Consider the following 18,579-nt stretch of genomic DNA (forward strand, 5'->3'; position numbering starts at 1 on the left):
ACACATCTCTTTAACCTGTGTTTAATGTTCCCTCCACCCACATTATCTGTACCTTTAAGACCTGGCTGGCTGTAGAGATTTGCATTCTAATTAGTATTCTGTAACTTGATTTCTGTGTCTCTGTGCACTGCTGGAGAACAGATTTTCACTCCATCTGACGAAGGGGCAGCGCTCCGAAAGCTTATGGTATTTGCTACCAAATAAACCTGTTGGACTTTAACCTGGTGTTGTGAGACTTCTTACAATACTGAGTAACACAGGCAACAGGCTAGAGCTTGAAACCTATTCACTGAGACTTGCTACTTCTTGTTGAAGACTCTCAGGAGAATGTTCCAAATGGTGGGGGGAGTCCAGACTAGAGGTCATGGTTTGAGGGTAAGGGGTAAACCTTTTAGGACTGAGGTGAGGAGAAATTTCTTCACCCAGAGAGTGGTGAATGTGTGGAATTCACTCCCACAGAAAGTAGTTGAGGCCAAAACGTTGTGTGATTTCAAGAAGAAATTAGATATAGCTCTTGGGGCTAAAGGGATCAAGGGATATTGGAGGGAAGGAGGGGGGATCAAGATATTGAATTTGATGATCAGCCATGATCATAATGAATGGTGGAACAGGCTTGAAGGGCCGAATGACCTTCTCCTGCTTCTAGTTTCTATGTTTCTATGAGTATTCCCCTTGTTCAGGAATTAGTTAAAGTTTGGAGCTCAAAGCAGTTTAAACCGAACATTAATCTACAGAGATTGCCAGATGATAGCATGGGTATAAATAATTCCTCCAATTGCCGAAACAGCTAACTGGTGATTGGAAGCAGTCAGTAATGTGTCACTTCACAAAGTGTGGGGGCTGGTTTCAAATGTCCGGCTGGAACAGGAAGGAATTCTCTCGACATCAATCACCCCATAACTGTGAACCCAATTCAACAACGTGGGTCATTGTATCACTCAGATTTGGAAACAGCTGTTTTATCATAGAATTCCTACAGCGCAGAAGGAGGCCATTCGGCCCATCGAGTCTGCACCGACAACAATCCCACCCAGGCCCTATCCCCATCACCCCATGCATTTACCCTAGCTAGTCCCCCTGACACCAAGGGGGCAATTTAGCATGGCCAATCCACCTAAACTGCACATCTTTGGAGTGTGGGAGGAAACCGGGGCACCCAGAGGAAACCCACGCAGACACGGGGAGATATGGGGCGGCACGGTAGCACAGTGGTTAGCACTGCTGCTTCACAGCTCCAGGGTCCCGGGTTCGATTCCCGGCTCGGGTCACTGTCTGTGTGGAGTTTGCACATTCTCCTCGTGTCTGCGTGGGTTTCCTCCGGGTGCTCCGGTTTCCTCCCACAGTCCAAAGATGTGCGGGTTAGGTTGATTGGCCAGGTTAAAAATTGCCCCTTAGAGTCCTGGGATGCGTAGGTTAGAGGGATGAGCGGGTAAAATATGTGGGGTGGGATTGTGGTCGGTGCAGACTCGATGGGCCGAATGGCCTCCTTCTGCACTGTAGGGATTCTATGATTCTATGATTTCTATGATATGTGCAGACTCCACGCAGACAGTTACCCGAGATCGGAATTGAACCCGGGTCCTTGGCGCTTGAGACAGCAGTGCTAACCACTGTGCCGCCCTCCTGAAGATTCTACCATTTATCAAGTTATGTAAGAAACAGAAGTGATTTTAAACTTCCGCGGCTTGATTATATCTTTATTTGTTTCAGGGTTTTGCCTGCATCTTATGTGACTGTATCCCCCCTGCTTCTGCCCAGAAACACACGCGATGCTTAGCTTTTGTTTGCACACATTATTCTGTGGGTTGTGATGGGTTTTGCCTGTTGGAAGTAGAATCTTGTGAGAGTTCCACACAGTCTCCAGAGGTAGTTACCACAATTAGAAATGGTCGTTAAGCCAGGCAGGCTGTTCCCACTCACAGCGTGTTCCAGTTTATAGGAAACTCGGTGTGCTTAAGGAAATTATATTTGTTCCTAAGCGCCAAAGTGTTGGGAGTTAGCACGAAATGTAACAGATGTTATTTTGGCATTTCTTGGAGCAGCGAGATGGAATACTGTTACATTCACTGTCATAGAAATCACCGGGATATATGAACGGGAATATAGGAGGAGGTCATTTAGCCCCTCGGGTTTGTCCTGTCGTTCAATAGGTTCATGGCTGTTCTGTGAGCTAACGTCACAGACCACCTTTGCCCCAAATCTGGCAGCGTGGCACAGTGGTTAGCATTGCTGTCTCTCAGCGCCAGGGACCCGGGTTCGATTCCCGGCTTGGGTCATTGTCTGCGGAGTCTGCATGTTCTCCCCATGTCTGCGTGGGTTTCCTCCGGGTGCTCCGGTTTCCTCCCACAGTCTGAAAGACGTGCTGGTTAGGTGCATTGGCCGTGCTAAATTCTCCCTCAGTGTACCCGAACAGGCGCCGGAGTGTGGCGACAAGTGTTTTTCACAGTAACTTCATTGCGGTGTTAATGTCAGCCTACTTGTGACAATAATATAAAAAAGTTTCACATTGAACTTTAAAATCCCTTAATAACTTTGGTTGGCAAAAACTTACCGCAGTTTTAATCCAGCATCAACTGTCACTTGCGGAAGAGTGTTCCAAAATTCGATTGCCCTTTGCGTGTAGAAATGTTTCCTAATTGCAATCCTGAAAGGTTTGGTTTTACACTCCGCTGGTTGGGTTTCTAGAACTAGGGCCCCTCGTTTAAAAATTATGGCTAGACTTTTCAGATTATGCTCAGCAGTCAACACCATTCATGATTGAGTAGCTTGTGAATAGATTGCGAACACTGACAGTCTTAAGCGCTTATATGAAAAATAACAATTTGGGCAGTGAGCAATTGTCAAAGTGTACCCCAGCTCCACAGGGACAAGGTTTGTGGGAGCACCAAGTGGCAATATTGAAGGTAGGTTCAAATCCAGCACTGCTCTCTGCCAGTTGGAAGGTGACAAGTCCATGTTCAGGACGAACGTTGTCCAGATGGGCTGCAGATGTTGAGCAGAAAGGTCGAGTGTTTGTTACGTGTGACAGAGTAAGATCCTGAGAGGCAGAGCAAGTGCAGCAGCTCCCGTGGGGAGCGGGGGATCATCTCTGAGCACTGACAGCAAAGTCAGATTTTTAAACAGTTCTGTCATTGGCTGTGTTTCAATCCCTAAACACTGGACTGACGTTCACTGTAGAATAATCATTAGCCCAGTGCTTTTAGCCCGGCAGTGAGTGCAGCAAAAGATATTGGCTGGAATTCTCTGCCTGTGGGTTTCCTGCCGGGATTCTCCAGTCCCGCTGGCAGCGCACACCCGCCCGTGGGTTTCCCGTTGGCATGGGGTGACATCAGCGGGAATTCCCATTGACAGCGGCGGGACCAGAGAATCCGAATCGCTGGCAAACAACACGCCACTTCCCGCCGGCAAGGAACACGAGGCTGGGAGTCTGGAGAATTTCGCCTATTCAGTTTGCACATTCTCCTATGTGTCTGCGTGGGTTTCCTCCGGGTGCTCCAGTTTCCACCCACAGTCCAAAGATGTGCAGGTTAGGTGGATTGGCCATGCTAAATTGTCCCTTAGTGTTCAAGGATGTGTAGGTTAGATGGATTAGCCATGGTAAATGTGTGGGGTTACAGGACAGGGTGGAGGAGAGGGCCTGGGTAACGTATTCTGTCAGAGAATCGGTGTAGATGGGCTGAATGGCCTCCTTCTGCACTGTAGGGATTCTGTGGTATTCCAAATGGGGCCCTAACTGGAGCCTCGACCCATCTGGATGTGATATCCACACAGCCTATTGGATGGTATTACAGAGCAGTGTGTTTCCTCCAAGTGCTCCGGTTTCCTCTGTCAGTCCAAAGATGTGCTGGTTAGATGGATTGGCCATGCTAAATTGCCCCTAGTATCCCAAGATGTGTAGGTTGAGGGTTTGTCAGGGTAAGTACTGGAGGTTACAGGGTTAGTGCCTGGGTCAGATGCTCTGTTGGATAGTTGGTGCAGATTTGATAGGCCGAATGGCCCCTTTCTATGTTGTAGGGATTCTATGATTCATGTCCCTGTCCAAGTGGAACATTTTACCACATTTCCCAAGTTTCCAAGTAGGAAAATGTCAATGGGAGTTGTGCCATCGCTGAGGGAAGAGGAGCGAGAAAAGAATTCAAAGGGAGCATTAGACCCAGTGGGCCTGAGCTTCTCTGAGCCAACAGCTTCAAGTAGTCCTGGATTAGGCTGTGCACCTACTCTCTCAGTCACACAGCTGTCAGGCCAGGTGAGAATGGGGCAGCTGCCATAAATGAGGTTGACGTTATCCTATAAATGATGCCAAATAGCAATGACCAAAAGCGAATCCTTCATCTGTCAGTCTGGCCGCAAAACCCCCCCCCCGGCCCACTCAACAGAAACAGACAAGTTTCAACCTTGTCAAAGAATGGGGTCCCAGTCCAACTCCAGCCCACACAAAGCTGCCTCCTGTCCAATGACTCAATGATGTGAAATGAGCCGCTGCTTTCTTCAGTAAGTCCCCAGTGGACATGAAATCACGACTCCAACCTCCATACTGAACACTCAGACAGATCACAGTGCCAGATACATGAGAGGCACTGGAATTGTGTGGGGTGTGCTATAAAGTTTGCAGCACTCGCTGATTCCTCCTCTATTCCTGCTCCCTCGTTTATAAGCCTTCCCTCGAAGGCCATAAATGTCAAAGTGTATTGAGTGTATTAGTTTCAAAAGTTCTTCCCTGCTGCTATCAGACTTTTGAATGGACCTACCTCGCACTAAGTTGATCTTTCTCTACACCCTAGCTATGACTGTAACACTATATTCTGCACCCTCTCCTTTCCTTCTCTATGAACGGTATGCTTTGTCTGTATAGTACGCAAGAAACAATACCTTTCACTATATACCAATGCATATGACAATAATAAATCAAATCAAATCAAATCAGTTTCTGCGTCGTCTCAGTACAGGGGAACACTGCTCCAAGCTTTTGTTCTGGCTGTGTTTAACATTCTTAGTTGTCTTAAGGTAGTGACGCTGGATACAAGGGGAAGGTTTACTACCATCTTTCTTGGGTAATTAGAAATGGGTACATACAATCCTGATCTGGAGATGTCGGCGTCGGACTGGGGTAAGCCCAGTAAGAAGTCTCAGAACACCAGGTTAAAAACCTGTTGGACTTTAACCTGGTGTTGTGAGACTTCTTGCTGTACATACAATCCTGCCAGCTACACCCAACTTGCTCCAGATCAGTCGTTAATAAAATCATTGCTTGCCAACTTTGGCACTATCTGATTCTTGACCAGTAGATGCTTAGAAAGATAAATAGTTCCAGGGAAAGTCAATGACCCAAAAAATGGAATCAGAGTAGAAAGGTGTTTCACTCCCTACCGTAAACATTCACTTTGAAGTGTTTGCTCTGGTGTCCAGCTGGGTTGAGGGCCGCACATTGATAGAGACCCTGATCGATGAGGCGAGCTGCCTGAATCCGTAATGTCTGCCCCTCTTCTGTCAACTCCACATGTTGGCTACCCAGAGACAGGGGTCTAGTAACCAAACATAAAACACAATGTTAAACAGATAACTACATGCAGGGTGCACAGTCTCTCCCCACACATAGACTCATTACAGTAACAGACCAAGCTCTCAGTAAACCACAGTCCGGACAACCTTTACAACACATCACCCATCCTTACGCATGACTTTACAATCGCCTATACTAATGTAAAAACTAACACACATACAGAAACAGGCTCTTTATCATCTATTTAGGCTACGCTATTCTCTATAATATATCCATGCACGTTCCTTATGATAATACAAGATGGGCTATACATTAAATTTGTTTACCTTTATTCTTTCATATGGGCTTCGCTGGCAAGGTCAGCAGTTGTTGCCCATCCCTAACTGCCCCTGAACTGAATGGCACGCTGGGCCATTTCAGCGGGCAGTTAAGAGCCACCACTTTGCTGTGGACCTAGAGTCCCATGTAGGCCAGACCGGGTAAGGACGGCAGATTTCCTTCCCTAAAGGGACCCTAGTGAAGCAGATGGGTTTTTATAACAATCGATGATTGTTGTCGTGGCCACAGCTACAGAGACTAGTTTAACATTCCAGATTTATTGTTGTTGAATTTAAATTCCATCAATCGCCATTGTGGGATTTGAACCCATGTCCCCAGAGCATTAGGTTGAGTCTCTGGATTTCAGGTCCGTTGACATTACCACTGAACCACCAACTCCCCAATATGGAGTATGGAGCGCAGTATACTCAGAGTGCAGCCTTCCCTACATTCGGCAAAGGGGAAGCGGTGGCGTTGTGGTATTGTGACTAGATTAGTAATCCAGAGACCCAGGGGAATGCTCTGGGGACCCAGGTTTGAATCCCACCACGGCAGATGGTGAAATTTGAAGTCATGAAAAATCTGGACTTAAAAGTCTAACGATGACCATGAATTGATTGTTGAAAAAACCCATTTGATTCACTAATGTCCCTTTAGGGAAGGAAATCTGCCGTCCTTACCTGGCCTGGCCTACATGTGACTCCAGAGCCACAGCAATGTGGTTGACTCTTAAAATGGCCCAGCAAGCTGCTCAGTTCAAGGGCAATTAGGAATGGGCAGTGATGCTCACATCCCACAAATGAATTTTTTAAAATGTACAGGATTTCTTTGATATACAAGAGACAATATTTTCTACCATGTGTACAGGGTCCACGACTCTCTGTGGTACATGTATGAAGGTGTACTTTCTCTATCAGACTGGCGGTTTTCAAAGTGTGGCCCACTGAGCCAAGACCAAAGGAGGGAACAAATCAGAACCCTCGTCCTAATCACTCGAAAAGTAACGCCACCAAACTGGCTCCCACCTCTCCACGGTAGGAGCCATCGTAAGTGTGACCAATAACAATGTTGTGTTATAAGCAAAATTAATGTTATTGTTTGATGTTAAGTTAACTTTGATGTAAAATATATACAAGTTTCTTACTGTAAAATAATTGTAATAACTTTATAGTATATTAGAATGTTTCAAATAAACATGTCTCTTGCAGTATCAATGGTCGGAATTCTCCGGTCTTGCTCGCCACCGCGACCAGCAGGAACAGAGAATTTGGCACTCAGCCAAATCTCTATTCACTGCGGCGGGACTGGAGAATCCCAGCCGCGGACAAGGTCAGAGAATTCCGGCCAATATTTATAATATGAAAATGTCCGTACTTTTCTTTCTGGCATTAGTTAATAATTTACTTGTGATACTTAACTAAATGAATGCACATCACTTTGTTACATTTAGTAACATAAAATTTACATTTATTTATTATTCTCAAGTAGGCTTACATTAACACTGCAATGAAGTGACTGTGAAAATCCCACAGTCGCCACACTTCAGCGCCTGTTCGGGTACACTGAGGGAGAATTTAGCACGGCCAATGCACCCTAACCAGCACACCTTTCGGACAATGGGAGGAAACCGGAGCACCCGGAGGAAACCCACGCAGACTTGGGGAGAACGTGCAGACTCCGCACAGACAGTGACCCGAGCCGGGAACCGAACCTGGGTTCCTGGTGCTGAGAGGCAGCAGTGCTAAAGTGGAAAAATGCTTGTATTAATTCTGTTGAGTTTTTTTTTGGTGGCAAGCGATAGTGAGTGGGGCAGGTCTGATAGGTGCGCTGCGGGGTCATTTGCCCCACATAAGTGGTCAATGTAGGCTCACAACACACAAAACAATCATTGTACTTCAGAGGGTGCCTGGAATCTGTGGGTCGATGCACCATAGAACGCTATGCACCTTCAGAAGAACAACGGGACAGCAGTGTGTTGAGAGAAGGGTGAGCACAACAAGACTATTCCCTTTATACTCACTCTCCATCCTTACTCCAGGCAATGTGCGGAAAAGGGACTCCATTGACACGGCATTTGAGAACCAGCTGAGAATTCACCAAAATGGCCACTTCCTGAGTGACTCCGGATCCAAAGATCACAGGAGGTACTAAACACAGATCAAAAAAGTTATCGGTCACTAAAATATTGTTACATTTTTCCTTTTCAGAGAATCCCTACAGTGCAGAAGGAGGCCATTTGGCCCATCAAGCATGCACAGGTAACAATCCCACCCATGCCCTATCCCCCTAACATCACATATTTACCCTGCTAGTCCCCACTAAGGGACAATTTATCATGGTCAATCCACCTAACTTGCACATCTTGTAGAGTGGGAGGAAACCGGAGAACCTGGAGGAAACGGACGCAGACACGGGGAGAACGTGCAAACTCCACACACAGTGACCCAAGCCGGGGATTGAACCAGGGTCCCTGGCTCTGTGAGGCAGCAGTGCTAACCACTGCGCCACTGTGCCATCCATTATGAAATATCAATAGAGGGCCAAGGCTGAGGGTGCAGTGTGCAGCCAAGGCTGAGCAGAGGATGTTAGTTGGATGATGCCAACTGTGAATATACAAAAGCTTACAGATGACTGAAGGAAGGAAAAATGACTGAGGACAGCATCAAGTTCCCCAGTTTCATCAGCCAGGAATAGATGAGTCAGAGAAACAGACAGTTGTGATAAATAAAAGCAAATTACTGCGGAGGCTGGAATCTGAAACCAAAAGAGACAACGCTGGAAAATCTCAGCAGGTCTGGCAGCATCTGTAAGGAGAGAAAAGAGCTGACGTTTCGAGTCCAGATGACCCTTTGTCAAAGCTTTTTCGAGTCCAGATGACCCTTTGTCAAAGGGAAGGTCCTTTGGCCTTCCTTTGTCAGGGCTTTGACAAAGCGTTAGCTCTTTCCTCTCCTTACAGGTGCTGCCAGACCTGCTGAGATTTTCCAGCGTTTTCTCTTTTGGTTTCAGTTGTGATTATGTTTATTTCCACCCCAGGGCAATGAGGGCCGCAGAGAGTGGGGCTCGGGTTGTTGCACTGTTACTGACTCTTACCCTGCACCAGTAGATTGAACTGTTTATTGGCCATGCCGGCAGCATTAACGGCGTTGCAGGAATAGATTCCAGAGTCTCCCTTGCGGGCTTTTGGAAGTCGCAGCAGACGGCCCCCATTCAGAAATCGAACTCGACCAGTCTCTGCCACCTTCAGGAGAAGAAAACCAATGAAAAGAGTTTAGTTCCACATGCTGACTCTTCCCCACGATCAAGCTTGCACCAACTAAGGGGACGCGATGGCCTAGAGGTATTATCGCCAGACTACTAATCCAGAAACTCAGCTAATGTTCCGGGGACCCGGGTTCGAATCCCACCACGGCAGATGGTAGAATTTGAATTCAATAAAAAAAATATCTGGAATTAAGAATCTACTGATGAAACCATTGTTGAAAAAACCCATCTGGTTCACTAATGTCCTTTAGGGAAGGAAATCTGCCGTCCTTACCCAGTCTGGCCTACATGTGACTCCAGAGCCACAGCAATGTGGTTGACTCTCAACTGCCCTCTGAAATGTCCCAGCAAGCCACTCAGTTCAAGGGTGATTAGGGATGGGCAATAAATGCTGGCCCAGCCAGCGACGCTGGAATGTCCCAGGAATGAATAAACAAAACTGGTGTCACGGAGGCCCCTCCAGGTTAGACTCACATTTTCAGTCTCTTCACTTGAAAACCCCCATCAAGTTCAAAGTCTAACTCATCCATTCCAGTCACTGACAGACTCATAGCCATTTCTACAGTTAAAGAACAAAGGCTTTAACTCAGGTTAACATTACAATAATGGAGAGGCCGGTTAGCTCCGTTGGATAAACATCTAGAGTATGGTGCAGAATAAGACCAACAGCGCAGGTTCAATCCCTATCCCAGCTGAGGTCGTTCTTGATCATCAATATTATGGTACACAACATTGGCAAGGTCATCCTTGCCTTGTCTCTTAGTGATGTCATTGCTCGAGCCATGAGTAGCAACCAATGATATGACATGGAGAAAAGGAGAGTTACAATAACTGGTCAAGACTACATGTGCAGGCAACTTGAAAGTGCTTAAAACATTTAATAATTCTTCAAATATTGATGGTGGAGCCTTGCTGCTCACACAACTGCCTTGGTCACAAAGACCGATGCCAGGTACAGAGTTTGGGAATCCGTCATGCTGGTCAGTTCCGGTATGTTCAGCGCTGGCCTGACTCGACTTCCAACCCTACAGACCAGGAACCAACACAAAAGGATCTCTTGATTGAAATACTTTAGATGCTGCCAGCATTGGTACAACCGATGGGGTGGCACGGTGGCACAGGGGCAGCACGGTGGCACAGTGGTCAGCACTGCTGCCTCACAGCTCCAGGGACCTGGGTTTGATTCCCAGCTTGGGTCACTATCCATGTGGAGTCTGCACGTTCTCCCCGTATCTGCGTGGGTTTCCTCCGGGTGCTCCGGTTTCCTCCCACACTCCAAAGATGTGCAGGTTAGATGCATTGGCTATGCTAAATTGCCCCTTAGTGTCCCGGGATGCGTAGGTTAGAGGGATTAGTGGGGTAAATATGTGGGGTTACAGGGGATAGGGCCTGGGTGGGATTGTTGTCTGTGCAGACTCGATGGGCCGAATGGCCTCCTTCTGCACTGTAGGGATTCTATGATTTCTAAGCCTCAGTACGAGTTGCTGCCTTCAAGGTGCAAATTAACTCCAGTATGTTCTCCAGACTGTCCCTTCCTTGGTGCATCATATATTAGAGTCTCAACAAATCATCCTCTCCATTGGCAGGTCGTTCAGTGATTGTTCAGAGGGCTAAGGTTGCTAAGGCCCAACTCTTACATACATTTTGGCTTCCATTTCCTCCAAAGGCTAGAGCCAGAAATGTTACCTCAGGAGCAATGCTGCATTGAACTGGCCTATGGCTATGTGGCCAGATGTTCTAATCGCACGCCATCACCCTGCCTCTCCCCACTTTATTAACTTTATTAACAACATCGACCATCCACACATACCAGCTGCTCATTCTTGTACCAGCTGAGGGTTGGTGCTGGGGTTCCACTGGCATCACACTCCAGCATCAATGGCTGGTTAACCGACACGGTGATGTTGCTTATTCGGTCGTTACCTCGAATCTCAGGGGGAGCTGCAGTGAAGGCAAAGGAGTGAAGAGGAGAGGGAGATCAAACATTCCAGTCCAAACAGAAACCTTTAGGCACGGACCTGGCGTCGTAATGCTGTATCTCAGCTGTCACCGCCACATCAGAAACTGCCAGGCAGCACTCAAAGAGATGAACAGAGCCAGGATACTGGCACGTGATTCCTGGTCTGGTTTCACTGAACTTTCACTGCGCTTTAGTGAAAGTCAACAAAGCATGTTCCTGCAAATTGTATAGGGCGTTGGTGAGGCCACATCTGGAGTATTGTGTGCGGTTTTGGTGTCCTTATCTGAGGAAGGATGTCCTTGCTATAGAGGGAGTACAAAAAAGGTTTACCAGGCTGATTCCTGGGATGGCAGGTCTGCCATATGAGAAGAGACTAAGTCAGTTAGGATTGTATTCATTGGAGTTCAAAAGAGTGAAACGGGATCTCATAGAAACTTGTAAAATTGAAAAAGGGTTAGAAAGGATGGATTCAGAATGAACATCCCTGATGGTGGGGGAGTCCAGAATTTGGGGTCATAGTTTAGAGATAAGGGGTAAACCTTTTAGAACTGAGGTGAGGAGAAATTTCTTCACCCAGAGAGTGGTGAATGTGTGGAATTCACTACCACAGAAAGTAGTTGAGGCCAAAACGTTGTGTGATTTCAAGGGGAAATTAGATTTGGACTTGGGGCTAAAGGGATCAAGGGACATGGAGGGAAGGAAGGGATCAGGATATTGAATTTGATGATCAGCCATGATCAAAATGAATGGCGGAGCAGGCTCGAGGGGCCGAATGGCCTCCTCCTGCTTCTAGTTTCTATGTTTTGCGGATGTAGCTTCTCTAAGACTTCAATAATTGTTTTAAACAGCTGGGACAGTCGGTTGTCTTTTCACTTCTACCCTCTGAAAAGGAATGACTCCAATAATCTCGGCAGTGTGTCAGATCCAGCAGGCATTGTTCGCACTGGGAGAGGGTAATCGCCACAGAGGGAATATAAACTCTGGAGCTGAATGAGAATGAAAACAGCACGCACACATTGATCTTGATGACGGGAAGGGTGGCCTTGGGGGCTCCGAAGTTCTATGACTTTGTTCAGGAAAGATATTAATATCGGTTGGGACTAGCTGGGAGAGCACCATGGTCGGCATGGACTGGTTGGGCCGAAGGGCCTGTTTCCGTGCTGCATTGCTCTGTGATTCTATTGCTGGAATTTTACCGCCTCGCCCGCCACGGAATCGGAGTGGGCGAGGGGCGGACAACGGAAATGTCCGTTAACCTCGGGCGGGAATTTCCGGTCTCGCTTGAGCGAGGCCATAAAGTCCTGCTCTATGACTGCCCCCCACCCCCCCCGCAAGACATCACGGGGAAGCGGATCGGAAAACAACCCGCTCCCTGGGCTTCTCTTAAAGCTGCACCATCAATGAACAGAAACTCTGAACAGGGTTTGCAGAGATGAACTTGTGACCCACATTATTCACATTACAATGCACTGTCACTCCAAGACTGCCCACTCTGTAAAGGTATCTCTTAGCTGTGTACATCATAAAAACTGTTAAACTCAGTCTGAAGTTCAATCAATCATTGAACACACAGTGGGATCGATGCTGAATCTTCAATGAAGGAAACGGTCGGGCCTGTAGTGTTCCAACTTTCAAAATAACTGACAAACTAATTCATACTTCAGTACAAGCCAGGTTGCGTCATTCACCTCCAACCTTGCCGGCAAAAGGAACACCACAATCATGTGGGAAGCTCCAACTCTAACAAAAACTAATGCAATTCCCCAGTCTGAACCAAATGACTTGGATTGGCAGACATTCTCATTCTCATTGGCAAACTCAGTCACAGAATTGTTACAGCACAGACAGAGAGGCCATTGGGCCCATTGAGTCAATGCTGGCCCACTGGACAACAATCCAGTCACGCCCACTCCTCTGCTCGATCTCCATGTGGATCTACCTCGCATTAAGTTGATCTTTCTCTACACCCTCGCTACGACTGTAACACTACATTCTGCATTCTCTTCTTTCCTTCTCTATGAACAGTATGCTTTGTCTGTATAGTGTGTAAGAAACAATACTTTTCACTGTATGTTAAGACATGTGACAATAATAAATCAAATCAAATCAATAATCCTGCAAGTTTACTTCCCTCAAGCCCCCATCCGATTTCTTTTTGAAATCATTGGTCGCCTGCACTTCCAGCACCCTCGCAGACAGAGGGCGGGATTTTCCACGCAGCACAGTGTTTCGGTGCAGTGGGAGTCAGCCCGCCATTGGCCAGCAGCAGAATCCTCTGGTCCTATCACTGCCAACAGAGCTTCCCATTGAATGCGCCCCTCACCACTGGGAAACCCGCAGCGGGAGTCTGCCGTCGGCGAGACCAGAGGATCCTGCAGGCGGGAACAGCCGGAAAGTTCCGGCCAGAGGGTCCCGTAAAAAGGTTCTTCCTCTCATCCCTCACCCACCCTGCATCTCTTATCCAAAACTTTAAATCTGTGTCACCCCCACTGGCACCATCAGCCAATAGGAATAGCTTTTCTCTGTCTATCTTTTCTAAACCTGTCAGAATCTTGTACACCTCGATCAAATCTCCCCTCAATCTCAATGCTGCAACTCACAACCTTTAACTAGCATTTAGTTATTTAGCTGTTATCACAGCTTGGTATGGCTCCAGCTCTGTCCAAGACCACAAGAAACTACAAAGGGTCATGAAGGTAGCCCAATCCATCACTCAAACCAGCCTCCCATCCATTGACTCTGCCTACACTTCCCACTGCCTCGGAAAAGTAGCCAGCATAATCAAGAATCCCACGCACTCCGGACATTCTCTCTTCCACCTTCTTCCGTCAGGAAAAAGATACAGAAGTCTGAGGACACATGCCAACCGACTCAAGAACAGCTTCTTCCCTACTGACATCAAACTTTTGAATGGACCTATCTTATATTAAGTTGATCTTTCTCTACACCCTAGGTATGACTGTAATATTACATTCTGCACTCTCACCTTTCCTTCTCCCCTATGTACTCTATGAACTGTATGCTTTGTCTGTATAGTGCGCAAGAAACAATATTTTTCACCGTATCCCAATACATGTGACAATAATAAATCAAATCAAAAAATACCCCTTGATGCCACTTGTCTGTGCCAAGCATTCAGACACTTGGCTCGGGAACTGGGTTCAAATGCAAGTTCCTGACCAGACTATCCAGTGTGATGGTGGTTCAGAGGGAAAGTGCAAGGTCAGAGTGGAACTACTTACCCCGGACTTTCAATCGATACATTCTTTTGGAAGAGCCGGCCTCATTTGTCGCGATACACAAATAATCCCCACTATCGTAGGGTGAAACTGAATCGATTAGCAGCGATCCGTCCTCCAGTATAGAGATTCCTGGTTCATTAGCCGAAAGGTCTAAACCATTCTGTAGCCAGCGGATAGATGGTGGAGGAGTTCCTGCGGATAGATCAACAGAAAAGCTCAACCTAGTTACAGGCATCATGAAGGCACCATCAGTAAACTGGTACATCAAAGACACTTGATCGGGAATCACATCTGCTTCTCTCAATTAGGAGTCACAGCAGGTGTGCAGATGGGAACAGCGAGTTCTAAAGCTACACAGACAGATTCATAGAATTCCTACAGTGCAGAAGGAGGCCATTCGATCCATTGAATCTGCACCAAACCTTACCCACCTTTACCACATAACATCGCGTATTTACCCCACTAATCCCCCTAACCTACAAATCTTGGCACACTAAGGGTCAATTTAGCTTGGCCAATCCACCTAACCGGCGCATCTTTGGACTGTGGGAGGAAACCGGAGCACCCGGAGGAAACCAAGGATACGGGGAGAACGTGCAAACTCCACACTGACAAGGCCGGAATTGAACTTGGGTCCCTGGTGCTGTGAGGCAGCAGTGTTAACCACTGTGCCACCGATAAAGGGGTGGGATTTTATGTTGGGAATGGGAAACCGGAGTCAGGCCTATCTCCTGGTCCTGAATCCTGCCCCGGGGTAGGATACCTGGGTTTATGATCGAGATGTCCCCACAGCTGGTACGTAGACGGGCTCCCCGCCCAATTAAAGGCGGTGGGAGGGCTTTCGAAGCTGAAGGGCCAATCAGAGCCCTCCCAGCTCATGAGGAGGAGCAATGGGGGCCAAGGGACAGATTTTGCTAACCCAGAACAGGAGTAAACAGAAGAGGGACGGCCAAAAAAATGGCTGCTGAACAACAGGGGCAGTGGTTCCCCCTCCATTTCTACCAGTGGTTATTTTGTCAGGCCTGGGAAGGGCCTTGGGCAGGAAGCCCATCCCCCCCCCCCCCCCCCCCCCCCCCCCCCGGCATCAAAAGGACTGAGGTCGACGGGACAGAATTCAGCTGCACCCACATTCAGGAAGGTACGTTCGGAACTGTGGGTTTGCCTGGCGCACTCCCCATTCACCCCGCACACCACAGCATGTCACTGGGTGCCCACCTCCAGGCGGTTGGAAAACTGACTGGAAAATCCCAGCTGGCTGGTTAAAGCATGCTGAACAGGGCTGTTAATAAACCCAACGAGAGACTGGCGCAAATCCAAATCGGCCTTCACCAACACATCTGACACCCGGAATGGCATTGTGGGAAACCAGTATGGCAGCTGGAGCCGGCATTTCTAGGCCCCACCCATCTTAGCCAGGCCGAAAATTGTGTGTGAGAAAAACACGACTGGTGGGTTTCACTGCAGGTAAGTGCAGGGTCACTCAGTCAGGTCCAAGGAAGATAAATCGGATCATTTTCTCAGGCCGGGATTTTCCGGTTCCACCCATTGCTAGGATCTTCTGGTCCCTGGTGGGCTTGGAGGGCCGAAGGGCCTGTTTCCTGTGCTGTACTGTCCTGCTGAAAATCAGTGGACTTCTGGCTGGCTCACTGCACGCTCTGTGGCAAGTCACCTTCATAGCGAGAGACTTCAAATTGTACAGGAGCCTGAGGGATTTGGGTATCTCGAGCATGGGTGCCAAAAACAAAGCAAAAAGACATATGAAATATTAGCCTTTATTTCAACGTGGGATACAAACAGGAGGTCCTTATACTTCAATCATGGGTAAAGGGGAGGTGATGGCCTAGTGGTATTATCGCTTGACTATTAATCCAGAAACTCAGCTAACATTCTGGGGACCCAGGTTCGAATCCCGCCACAGCAGATGGTAGAATTTGAATTCAACAAAAAAATCTGGAATTAAGAATCTACTGATGACCATGAAACCATTGTCGGAAAAACCCATCTGGCTCGCTGATGTCCTTTAGGGAAGGCAATCTGCCGTCCTTACCTGGTCTGGCCTACATGTGACTCCAGAGCCACAGCAATGTGATTGACTCTCAACTGCAACTCTCAACTCCCACAATTGAATAAAAAATAAACACCTGGATTTGGTAGGCTGAACAGCCTGTTTCTGTTCTGGAAATACTTTGTGTTCTGTGCTAACTGACCCTTCTGTCAGTAAATAATTTCTCCCGATCTAATCTCTCAAAACCTCTCATCATTTTGGATGCTTCTATTAAATTCCCATTTCCCTTTCTCTGCTATGAGGAGAGCAGTCTCAGTTGACCCAGTCTCTTTGCATAACCACAGTAATGTTTGTGTTTATTTTAGTGTCACTGAGGGAACAAGGAATTGTCGGGGAATTCCTGGCCCAGGCTACTTCACGATGCACTGAGCTGGTCATTGGGAAATGCTTCTTGAGGGTTCCTGGCAGCCTGTTGCGAAGCACACCAAACCACAGAACCATAGAATCCCTGCAGTGTAGGAGGAGGCCATTCGGCCCATTGAATCTACACTGACTCGCTGAAAGACCATCTTACCCAGGCCCAACTCCACTGTACAATTCACGTAATCCCATACACTTACCGTGGCCAATCCACCCTAACCTACACATCTTTGGACACTAAGGAGCAATTTATCATGGCTAATCCACCTAACCCGCACATCTTTGGACTGTGGGAGGAAACCAGAGCACCCGGAGGAAACCCACGCAGACACAGGGAGAATGTGCAAACTCCACACAGTGACCCGAGGCCAGAATCGAACCCGGGTCCCTGGCGCTGTGAGGCAGCAGTGCTAACCACTGTGCCACCGTGCCACCAAGTTTTTTTCCACCATGATAGAGTGGGAGCTGCTCTGTTGCCACAGTAACAAGGCCTTGGCATCACCCTGGTTAGTTGGGCATTAATCTGCTGCTAACCCCCTGCCACTCCCCCCTCAACTCCCCCCTGTCACTCTCCCTCCATTCCCCACTCTACTCCCCTTGCCACTCCCATGCTGCCTCCATCACTACTCCCTCGGCACCTTACCCCCTTCCCTGCCCCACCATTTCCAGCATGAACCAAGCCCCCCACACCCCCCGCTCCAACAATTGGCTCAATCTTCGTCCCCTAGTTAAAGGCAGGGTTACAGTTTTGGTGGTTCAGACAGAAAATAGACTCTCACCATTGGCTGGGCAGGGAAGCGTGACTTTTTCTCTGGCCAATCGCTCTTGTTCAGCATCCAATGGGACGACATCTTCGTCAAAAAATGGCGGTTCTGGCGAAACATAAAAGACATTTGAGAAAGAAGACTTGCATTCATATAGCGCCTTCCAGAGCCACCAAACATCCCCAAAGCCCTTCAGAGACCATGATATACGTTTGAAGTGTAATTGTCAATGTCCTCTTAGGGTACGGGACCTGAAGAAAGAGGGATCCTATATCCTATATGATTCCTATATACCATAAGATATAGGAACAGAATTAGGCCATTCGGCCCATCAAGTCTGCTCCGCCATTCAATCATGGCTGATATGATTCTCATCCCCATTTTCCTGCCTTCTCCCCATAACCCTTGATCCCCTTATTGATCAAGGACCTATCTGTCTCTGTCTTAAAGACATTCAATGACCTGGTCTCCACAGCCTTCTGTGGCAATGAGTTCCACAGATTCACCACCCTCTGGCTGAAGAAATTCCTCCTCATCTCAGTTTTAAAGGAGCGTCCCTTCACTCTGAGGTGTGTCCTCGAGTTCTAGTCTCTCCCACTAGTGGAAACATCCTCTCCACATCCACTCTATCCAGGCCTCTCTGTATTCTATAAGTCTCAATTAGATCCCCCCTTATCCTTCTAAACTCAATCGAGTACAGACCCAGAGTCCTTAACCGCTCCTCATATGACAAATCCTTCATTCCTGGGATCATTCTTGTGAACCTCCTCTGGCCCCCCTCCAACATCGACACCCCCTCCAAGGCCAGCACATCCTTCCTTAGGTATGGGGCCCAAAACTGCTCACAATATTCCAAATGGGGTCTGACCAGAGCCTTACGCAGCCTCAGCAGTACATCCCTGCTCTTGTATTCTAGCCCTCTAGAAATGAATGCTAAGATTGAATTTGCCTTCCTAACTGCCAACTGAACCTGAAACAAGTCGGGGCAGCATTGGAAATTCAAATCAGTTTCAGTCTCCTCGTGTGGCTAACACGAAGGAAACCCGCTATGGACATAGACCAGACCCGGCGTTGCTGGTACCTGTTACGGAGCCTATCTCGTGGCTGTG

At 47.7% G+C, this 18,579-nt stretch overlaps 1 protein-coding gene across 1 annotated transcript in view; it reads right to left on the minus strand.

Annotated features, from left to right (window-relative positions):
• The window catches only part of LOC144503050 (hemicentin-1-like), a 390,871-nt gene that overhangs the window by 201,587 nt on the left and 170,705 nt on the right, over positions 1-18,579 (minus strand). Inside the window, exons 25-30 of the mRNA XM_078227553.1 lie at positions 17,486-17,578; positions 14,282-14,473; positions 10,890-11,020; positions 8,909-9,056; positions 7,839-7,965; positions 5,368-5,522 (exon numbers count right to left, since the gene is read on the minus strand). Of these exons, the coding sequence (XP_078083679.1) occupies positions 5,368-5,522; positions 7,839-7,965; positions 8,909-9,056; positions 10,890-11,020; positions 14,282-14,473; positions 17,486-17,578 (846 nt within the window). The remainder of the gene's footprint in view (positions 1-5,367; positions 5,523-7,838; positions 7,966-8,908; positions 9,057-10,889; positions 11,021-14,281; positions 14,474-17,485; positions 17,579-18,579) is intronic.

Source organism: Mustelus asterias, chromosome 13 (assembly GCF_964213995.1).
Source record: "Mustelus asterias chromosome 13, sMusAst1.hap1.1, whole genome shotgun sequence".
In the NCBI taxonomy this organism is placed as follows: Eukaryota; Metazoa; Chordata; class Chondrichthyes; order Carcharhiniformes; family Triakidae; genus Mustelus; species Mustelus asterias.